Raw genomic sequence first — 10721 nt, forward strand, 5'->3', positions numbered from 1 at the left:
GAAATAACGTCTTCGTGTAGACCACATATGAACGGACAGCGGAATATGATTTTGGAGAAATACGTTTAAAGTAACCAAAACCGCGTCTCTTTCAACCTACAACTGAACAAACCATCAATATTTTAAAAGAAATTGGTGTTTTGTGACACGTTGATATTGTAACCGTAATTTAGCCGCTTCAAAAGACGGTTAAAATACGTCTAATGCTGCGTTCACACCGGTCGCGTTGATTTTTTGACGCACTGCAAAAAAGCGTCCAACGCACTGCACAATCGCGTCCAACGCGCCGCCGGTCGTGTTCACACCAGACGCCGCAAAATCTCGTAGCGCCGGAGAGGGGGCGTGGTTTATCATCCTGGAAGCCTCGATCTGGCCGCCATTGTTTTCCGCCGTCAACCGGAGGAATAAGGACAATTTCTGCTCTGTACGTGTTGTGGAAGTCCCTCAAACGTCGGAATGCCAAACGCCGTAGTCTCTGGGTCCATAACAGCATCCGTAGGCGCACACAGCTCGGTGAATTTCACAGACTTCTCCAGGAACTACGTCTGGATGACTGCCGCTTCCAGCGCTACATGAGGCTAACCATTAGCCAGTTTGATTACCTGTTGGATCGGGTCGGTCCCAGGATTTGTCGACTGGACACCTACTACAGTCTGTCCGTCTGTCTCCGGTGAGTGGCAGTTCCATAAAATGAATTAATGAAAGAATGAAATAAGTTCAGGCTTTGTCGGTCCACAACAGGGCAAGGAAGCCACTTTAACATAGTTTTTCTGAATGGAGTTTGGATCCGAAGTCCGACAATACTCATAATAACGTAATCTTACGAAAATCACCAGCATTTAAGATGTTTATTATTCATGACAGCAGCTGTGCAGTCATATCAATAAAAACGACTTCTATTAGCAGCTACAGTATGTTCAATAACTCTGTTAAATTGAATGTTCTTCTGTGCTGCAGATATCTTGCTACTGGTGACTCCTTTAGGACCATCGCAAACAGCTTCCGTGTCAGGGTCTCCACTGTGTCCGGTATAGTCCCAGATGTTGCCACAGCTATTTGGGACTGCCTTGTGGAGGAGTTCATGGCTGTGCTCACCACAGAGGAGTGGAGATCAATTGCTGTGCAGTTTGAGGAGCGGTGGAATTTTCCTCTCTGCTGTGGAGCACTGGATGGAAAGCATGTTGTCCTCAAAGCCCCTGCTAATTCCAGGGCTTCCCATGGCAAGACACCGTGTAATGCCCAAGCACATCCAAAACGGCTCTTTTAAGAGCCACCCACACATTACTACTGAGCAAACTTCCTACAATGTTACTTAATATATGTTGTAGCAGTGTGTCCTTCACTATATATATATATATATATATATATATATATATATATATATATATATATACATATATATATACATATATATATATATACATATATATATACATATATATATATACATATATATATACATATATACATATATATATACATATATATATATATATATATATATATATATATATATATATATATATATATATATATACATATATATATATATATATATATATATATATATATATATATATATATATATATATATATATATATAGTTGTATCCTTAAGTTTTCTTGTAAAACTACAATAAAGAACATGGACAAAGTAACATGAAATGAAGTGCATTGATTTATTGAAAATGTATAGAAAAACATATACAAAAAACAAACTAATTGTTACAAAATACAAACCAATTGTTTTTTTTTAATTCCTGGTTCGTTCCCTGGAAAGATTGTCCCCCAGATGTTTAATCCAAATGTTCCAAATTCAGCACCACAGTGCTGGCATCATAAATTAATTTGTGAAATTGCAATTTTATATATTCCTTTTGCTGGCGTGGCAATCTTTCCAGGGAAGGAACCAGGCTCCTCATGAAGAGTTCATCCTCAGATTGTGGTGGAGCTGGTGGAGCTGGTGGAGCTGGTGGAGCAGGGGTGTCTCTCTCCAATGCCTGCAGAAGGCGCTTCTCTATCTCCTGCTGCTTCTCGATCCCTCTTGGCCTTTTTGGGGCCCTTCTTTTTCCTGTATGACATGGAAACAACATATTTCGTGAAACTATTGCATCCCATCACTACAATAGCTTGTAAAGTAAATATTTGTAATTGTGAAAAACATACCATGAATGCATAAATTGTATTCATACAAAAAAATGCAATCCAACTTTTGTGATGTACATACCCATGGGTGGAGCAGGAGCGGGAGGAGCAGCAGCACCTTGAGGTTCTTCCTCACCGTCCTCTGATGACCAATCTGTTTCATCTTTCAACATGAACAATAAAACAATTTTATGACTCAAAAGTGCTGCTTTAATTAAATAGTAATTTGCCTTCAAAGCTATGACAGTATAGTGGTTTAAGATCCGGAGCCCAGGGTTCAAAGCTCCTTTATTATAACTTATTTTTGCTCATGAAACTTTTTTTTTAATAAGTATGAAGACTATACAGAACCAGGCTTTGCCAAATGAAAAAAACAAACCTCTTGCACTGCTTTGGCCTGTCGTTACTACTTCAGCTGTAGTAATATTTTCTGTATGACTTAACTATGCTGTGCTTTTGTGTCTTCACTTCAACAAACCTCTCCTGTCAATCTCAGATGGCCCTGTTGCTGCCTCTGACATGTCGTCCTGGTCTGGTCCTGTATCTGTCAAGTACTCTGCGGTACTGTCTCCCTCCCCCCTCCCCATGTTACCGCTACTCTCCCTGGGAGTCACGAAGGGGTTGAGGAAAGACATAACCGCAGAGTACTTCCACTTCTTTGATGGCCCTGCTCCTGAGCCACTCTTTCTCTCTGTCTCCTCTCTCCTCTTTCTCAAATAGGTGTCCCTGAGAGTCTTCCACTTCCGTCGGCAAATCTCATCTGACAAGGAACGCACGTATTTATTGTGAAAGCCGGTGGTTGGGCTAGCTTTCATGCTAACATGGTTCATATAGCTAGTTAGTAAATTACAACCGATAGCTAGAATCAAGTAACAAAGACATAATAATAACTTACCAGGTTGTCCGACGTCCTCACCTACTTTCCTCCATGCCATATCCTTTTTAGTTCGGTCGCGGTAGAGATACGACGACGTATAGTAGAGCTCGGGGAAGCCACAAAACCGCCACTATTAATTAGTCCTCCATTGTTGTTTGCGATTTAGCACCGGCAGGAGCTACGGCACTGATGACGGGGGCAGAAACTCAACGCTGATAGGCTATCGCGCCACAGCGTCACCCGATTATGTCGCTGAAGTTGAAAAATTTCAACTCGCGCGTTGGCGATTTTGCGGCGTCCAACACGTCCACCGCGTCCACCGCACTGCAATAACGCGTCCAACGCGCGGCGCCATCGCAAAATCGCGGCGCGCCAGTCTCATCGCGTCTGTGCATAGACTTTGTATGTAATCTCGACGCGCGTCAAAAAATCAGCGCGACCGGTGTGAACACGGCTTTAGACGTTCAGACCCCATATCAACGCTTTTTCAACCAGAAATCAACGTTGAAATCCGGGTTAGTGCTCACTGGGTTAGCCTCCACATTCAAATGAATGCTTGGCTTGACTTTCCTTAATTTCAACGACGAACTATTTCACAAATCAAATGGTGTTTGTTGTTAATGCTCGCAGGTGAAACAGACGATTACTCATTTAATAAGTCACAAGAGTAGTCTTCAGGGTTTGACAAATATCAGCAAAATAATTGATGATAAACTCATTAAGAATTACATCAAATGCACAGACAGGGGACATCCTCAGTGAAGGTGTCAATGAATAATGCTGCTTAATCACAAACGTTCTTACAGTAAATACCACTGTTTATGTTTACATTGCGGGGTGTGGGTTGTCACAAGTTGTTTGTCCACACACTTCATCTAAAGAAGAAATCCTGTTGTACATAATTGTGCACTCTCTATCCTGGTAGAGAGATCCCTCTGGACTTTTTATTTGCAGTAAATCTCAAGGACCTGTACCACATCCAGCAGAGTTTTATAAACTGCATTGATGCCGTCTCCACCTCGAGTGGAATAAGAAACAATGTTTAGGAAAAAACAATTAAACTGGATTCAGAAGCAAAGTGAGATAAAAGAACAGTTTGAGAAATGGGAGAACATCAGTTACAAAGCAAAAGTATCAATTGTGTTTCCACCACACCTAAAAAAATGATCATAATTAAGTTATTAATGTACTCTTATTCTGATGTAAATGGAAACACTAGACTTAAAAACAAAATACCTTATTATAAATCATTTTGGTGATTTTTATAACTAAATACAAACATCTGAACATAAACGGAACTGGCTCTGCCACTGAAGAGATTTACACAATTTATTGTATACAATTTATTGTATACAAATACAAATGGTGGCATATGAACTTGTATCTGAGGCAGAGGGCCCCAGATCACTAAAATCATCAATGACAAAATCATATCTGAAAACCTTTGTGATACAGTGTGGCTGATCTCTGTAAACAGACTTCCTGCAGTTCAGTGGAGCTGCCATGTGATCATGGTGATGTGTATCATGATATGTATACGTATATCATAATATGTATAAATGTGTAATAAAAAAACAAACATGTTTTCTATAGGATATACAATTAGATGATGACAGTGGCCTGGACAAATACATTTGACCGTGTGGCATCAGAGATTTAAAGCACTAAGAGGAACTAGTACAACAGACAGAATACTAAAGTACAGTCTGTCAACATGTCTACGTTGAGTCACATCAGGATGGTCCTTGATATTGCACTTTAGTTCATTTTTTAAGTACATTATTGAGTACCAAACGTTTCACTCTTGCTTGTAGGAGACATTGTGTCCCTGATTTAGGCTTTTGTTCAGCAGGTGGCGCTGATGCACAAAAGAGGTAATTATCAACCGTAATTAAAATCCAAAGAAGACTAAAAGTCCAGGCTCTGTCCTCTATCACGTTCTCATGCAGGGTATAAATGACTGTGAACCAAACAGCGGACATCATTCAGCTGAAATACTCTGACCAGTGAAAATGAGCGGAAGAGGCAAAGGAGGAAAGGGACTCGGTAAAGGAGGCGCTAAGCGTCACCGTAAAGTGCTCCGTGATAACATCCAGGGAATCACCAAGCCCGCTATCCGCCGTCTGGCTCGCCGCGGTGGAGTGAAGCGTATCTCCGGTCTGATCTACGAGGAGACCCGCGGTGTGTTGAAGGTCTTCCTGGAGAACGTGATCCGTGATGCCGTCACCTACACCGAGCACGCCAAGCGGAAGACTGTGACCGCCATGGATGTGGTGTATGCTCTGAAGAGACAGGGACGCACTCTGTACGGCTTCGGCGGTTAAACTCTTACTGCTCGTTATCAACCATCAAAGGTCCTTTTAAGGGCCACCCATATCGTCACATTAAGAGCATGTTCTTTGACATAACCCAGTTCTACACCAGGCTTTTCGTTGTCCCAATAACTGAATATATATATATTTTTCTTTCGATATGACCTGCTTAAAATCTGTTGCCATAGTCTGTCACAAGTCTTCAAATATTGTCCTGTTAAAGGACCCTAAACCTTTCATCACTACTGAAATACACTTGTATAATCAGAAATTCCTCTAACTGCTTGTTATCAAACCATCAAAGGTCCTTTTAAGGGCCACACGCACTTCCTCAGTGAAAGAGCTGATATCCTGTTTCAGTCAAATGGTCAGAAAACAGACTGATGTGTTACCAATTTAGTTTTCCCTCAATTTAAAACTCCTTGACTTATTAATATTGCTGAAACACTTTGATGTATGTTATTGGTTTTTAGCAGTGCATACTTCCGGATTGTAAAGTTCAATAAGGGAGCATTTCATTTTCCTTAAACTTTCATTGGTAAGTTATTTTAGTTACACAATTAATTCACCCTTTTCCTTATGATTTCGTTGTATTCGGGTATGTATTACTATTTTACACATGTTTAGGATTATACAGCTGCCAGCCTTCTGTCTCCTGTGAAGCTTTGCAGCACATGTATCATGTTGAGAAGCTCACTCTTGAACTTAACTGTCATTGATGCAGCTGCTCACGTTTACTTTCAACTGGATTTGAAACACTGACATTGGTTTCGCCGTGTGTTATCACCTACAACTAAGTCATCTATAGGCTGCATCACACAGCAAATAAACATGAATACAAACTAGCTATCGTGTCCAATACGTTTGTCTCATTACAAGTTGATTCATTGTTGCTACTTTACTCCTCCTGTATGCATGTTTAGATTTGTTACTGTTTGATACATAAGTAGTGTGTAAAGATGAGCAATGTGACGTTCTTAAATGTATAATTTTTCTGTCTCGAATAAAAAGTAGCGAATTTCTGCTCTTGATAACTTGTGAATAAACAGGAAAATGCTCTTTATGAAGATGTGGGTGGCTCTTAAAAGAGCCTTTTATAGGAGCGGTGGTACTTCAGACTGATGACAGCTCACTTCTTCTTGGGTGCTGCTTTCTTGGCTTTGGGCTTGGCAGCCTTCTTTGCGGGGGCTTTCTTGGCTGCAGGGGCCTTTTTGACCACCTTCTTGGGGCTCTTGGTGGTCTTTCTGGGGCTCTTGGCTGCCTTCTTTGGGCTCTTGACGGGTTTCTTGGCCGCTGCGGGTTTCTTTGCCTTCTTGGGTGATTTCTTAGCGGCTGCTGCTGGTTTCTTTACGGCCACTGTCTTTTTGGCCACTGCAGGTTTCTTCGCTGCGGGCTTCTTGACTGTAGGAGCAACTTTCTTTGCCGGTTTCTCGACAGCCGTCTTGCTCATCTTGAAGGAGCCAGAGGCCCCGGTCCCCTTGGTCTGGACCAGAGTCCCCTTAGTCACCAGGCTCTTGATGGCGGTCTTGACGCGGTTGTTGTTCTTCTCCACATCGTATCCATCGGCGGTCAGAGCCTTCTTCACGGCGGCAGCAGACACGCCGCTCCGCTCCTTGGATGCCGCGACAACTTTAACGATGAGCTCAGCGACGCTGGGACCAGCCTTCTTCGGCCTGGACAGCTTCTTCTTCGCTGCTTTGGCCGCCGCGGGGGCTGAAGCTGAAACTACTTCTGTCATTTTCTATCGTTGATATGTTTGTAGTCACGAGAACACGAGAGTCTGACTGACTGTTGAAGAGCTCAGAGCACGGGGCTGCACTTAAACACACCATGAGAACCGTGGAGACTCAACCCAGCCCGGGACTCCTCAGTGCAGTCTGAAAGCAGAGTCACTTGTGTTTTCTCTTCACTGATAAAGACTCAAAACTAAACGTGGAAGAAGTACTGAAGGCTGACGGCGAAGGGAGCCGATAGCGGACGAGTGTCTCTTCATATTGAAGTCATGTAGAGCTCTGATGGTCTCTGTGTTGTGTTTGAGGAGCCTCCAAACCTCACCTCCTCACCGCAGTGGACAGCACTGATCAGCGGCTTTTCCCACTCATTTCTCTCTAAAAGTGATTTAAAATGCATCAGAGCTCCATCAAAAGTCGTTCTCCAACTGGTCCACATGTTTGTTCAGAGTCTCGATGTAAAAACAACCATCTGATGTTGATCAGTGTTTAATCAACTGAAGGTATTCTGGGAGCAGCAAACACACTGGCCCACTGATGATGGTCGAGGCTTATGGTGCAGTTCAGCCAGACTTCCTATCAGAGCTGCTCCCTGTGAACATGTCCTCAATCAAACTCAATGACAAATAAATTAAGTGGATTTAAATGTTACAGTAACACTGCAATGTATCAGAGTAAACAATGTATCAGAGTCGAATATTTAAAAAAAACATTAAGTGTTAACAGTTATTCTGAATTCTGCTAAGATTTAAAGTGAGATGAGTGATTTAGACCTTGAAAAAATTATTATATTGTTTTTTACTGCAATCATAATATACAGCATATGTATATTGCCACTAAAACTTTCTATCTTGAATTGCATGACTATATTGACGAAACAACACACAAGACTAGCAGCAGGCTACTGCACATGAAAACATTTATTTCTCTACACATTGTAAAATCAATCAATGCGTTGATTCACTTCCACACATTGCATTTGCACAGCAAATTCATCTGTGGAGACAACAAACATTTTCCATTTTTTTCTTATGCATGTTTATACAAACTCGCTGATGTTGGCTTCCATTGTTGTTGTAAACAAGTCCTCACCTGTGGTCTTTTTAAAGTGCTTACAACCTGATTGATGAGTCAACAATCAAGCAATCAGGTGTTTGGCCAGGTCACTGGTGTAATACTATAATATAATTGTGGTTAATGTGTCATTTTGCTGGTCCTGAACACCACCAAGACCAAAGAAGTCATAGTGGACTTCAGTAGATCCAGGAAGACCACACCCTCTCCACTCTATAAGTGGGGAGGAGATGGAGAGGGGGGACATTTGCCACAAATGCCACATTCCCGTGGCATTTGTTGGACTTTTGACAGCACTTTTCTTGTATCTGTCTTTGTGTTGTGTTCTTATGTCTGTATACTCGTGAACCATGTATGTATTTGTGGAAACTGTAGATTTGATGTAAATTTAATTTAATTTTCAACAACAAAAAAAAAGAGAGGGGGGGCAGCATCAAATTCCTGGCTCCACATTACTGAAGACCTCACTTGGTCCCTGAACACATCACACCTGGTGAAGAAAGCCCAGCAGAGCCTCTTCTTCCCGAGGAAGCTAAAACAAGCTGGCCTGCCCCCTGCACTGCTGGTAAACGTCTACAGAATTGTGATTGAAAGCATCCTCTGTCAGTGCTTTACTGTGTAGTACGCCAGCTGCACAGCAGAGAGCCGGAGGGACCTGGCCCGGGTGGTTAGAACAGCACAGAGGATTGTGGGAGTTACCCTCCCTGACCTGGACACTGTGTATGCTGGCCGCCTCCAGAAGAAGGCCAGAAACATCTGCACAGACACCACTCACCCGGGTCACTCTCTGTTCCACTGCCATCAGGAAGAAGATACAGGACTAGCAAAACCCGGACTAACAGGCTGAGGAACAGCTTTTTCCCCAGAGCGGTTTCCTCCATCGCCCCCCACCCAGCTCACACCGGACACAGCGGTGAAACTGAAATAGGCAATAACACTACACTTTAACAAAGCACCTTTTTCACTTTAAAGCCATTGATGCCTGTGTTTTATCTTGTATATATTTATTTAATGTCTTGTTTTAAATCAGAAATGTCTTGTCTTAATGTTTTTATACATTTTTCATTTTACATGCAACAATTTCGTTGCATGTTTTTACAATGACAATAAACACCCATATCCTTAACATTATCATAGAAATTAAAAAAAAACTATTATTGTAATACGTGTTAGCTGTTGCGACATATTTGTTCTTTCAGTGAAGTATTTTTTCTGCACTATATTTAATATTTCATTTTGCACATATCGTATCTTTGTACAAATTGAATTCCTGTATAATATTGTATTTGTATAATTATATTTCAATCAGAGTGTGGTGGAGGCACAATAAGGTGTGGTAGCTCAGTCTTTAGGGACACGACATGACAATCTGAGGGTCAGTGGTTCAAGTAGTTGTGACCAAGTACACTGTCACTGTCTTAATACCCGTATGGGTTGAATAAAGAAGCAGATTATTTTTCTGTGTGCCTTGATGTGTACAATTCAATGAGTATCAATAAAGGTTGATCAACATTAACATGAATACAACTTTGGCTGCTTGATGGCTCTATCTCGAGCATCAAATGTGTTTGGCAACAGTTTGCACTGTTAGTAGGTGAGTTCAAATGGATACCGTCACTGGAACACAATTTAGTGGTTTTTCATTTGCATTAACTGCGAGCTTCATCTAACTTGTTTCATGTGTGCTATCACATTGAAGCCCAATTGTTCAAAATTAGGGCTCGTCCGGGATTTGAACCCGGGACCTCTCGCACCCTAAGCGAGAATCATACCCCTAGACCAACGAGCCACATTTTTATAAACGAAAGGAGGTTACAGATACTGTTTCCTACTCTTTCCAGACCTGAACTTAAGTTCTGTTCTGGTGATGTGGCATCTTACAGACCCATATGTTATCTGGTCAAAGAGCGCCCTCTGCTGCTCAACATTTTATATCCCATTCAGCACTTGTCCTCTGAGCTCTTCTTTTTTTCTTCTTCTTTTTTTCTGCTCCAGCTGCAGTTTATTTCAAGATGGGCTGTTCTGAGTCAGAGGCAAACACTTCTGCTGTCATAATTGGGAAGTCACAGCACTAACCACACAGCATTTACCTTTCTTCTTGGTTGTCTCAGCTGTCAAATCAGGTTTATTTGTATGGATCAACTATCACAAGTCTTCTGTATTGGGCCACAGACACTGACATTGTCAGTGTCTGTGGATTACTGTCATTTACTTCTAGTAAATGAGTATAGCTTGAGCACACTGACAGGACATATTCCTGTCACTACAAATGTACTACATAAATGTACTACATAATCTATTGTATTATTTCTCATCCTTTATGTAGAATGTGAAACAGAATAAATTATATAAACCGTACCTCTTCAAGCCAGTGCATCTTGAATCTATTCAACAGGTGTGTATTTCTATCAATTTTAATGCAAAGACTTGCAGAAAGATTTCATAAAGGGCTCAATCTGCGAGGACGCCCTCAAGAACTCGAGTCTCTGACAGACAGCCCTAAAGCCCTTACAGACTTGAATTAACCTAAATTGTATATCTTTCATCAAGGTGGGTTGGAACGCATGTCAAAGGATTTGTCGGT

General features: G+C 41.6%; 3 protein-coding genes across 3 annotated transcripts in view; 1 reads left to right on the forward strand and 2 right to left on the reverse strand.

Moving 5' to 3' along the window:
• Positions 1-5033: 5033 nt before the first annotated feature.
• Positions 5034-5557, forward strand: LOC306782068 (histone H4; the record flags this gene model as incomplete). The annotated part of the gene is made up of 1 exon (XM_079275247.1): positions 5034-5557. The coding sequence occupies one exon, from the start codon at positions 5034-5036 to the stop codon at positions 5343-5345; it is 312 nt and encodes a 103-aa protein (XP_079131373.1). The 3' UTR covers positions 5346-5557.
• Positions 5558-6462: 905 nt separating this feature from the next.
• LOC306781898 (histone H1-like) lies at positions 6463-7071 on the reverse strand (the record flags this gene model as incomplete). Its single annotated transcript, XM_079274997.1, has 1 exon — positions 6463-7071. One exon carries the CDS (start codon positions 7069-7071, stop codon positions 6463-6465), a length of 609 nt encoding a protein of 202 aa, XP_079131123.1.
• Positions 7072-8257: 1186 nt separating this feature from the next.
• LOC306786654 (uncharacterized protein) overlaps positions 8258-10721 on the reverse strand; it is a gene marked incomplete at both ends in the record, with an annotated part of 2960 nt that continues 496 nt past the window's right edge. The window contains one exon of the mRNA XM_079281487.1: positions 8258-8350. Coding sequence (XP_079137613.1) covers positions 8258-8350 — 93 coding nt within the window. The remainder of the gene's footprint in view (positions 8351-10721) is intronic.

Source organism: Melanostigma gelatinosum (genome assembly GCF_949748355.1).
Source record: "Melanostigma gelatinosum genome assembly, chromosome: 1".
NCBI lineage: Eukaryota > Metazoa > Chordata > Actinopteri > Perciformes > Zoarcidae > Melanostigma > Melanostigma gelatinosum.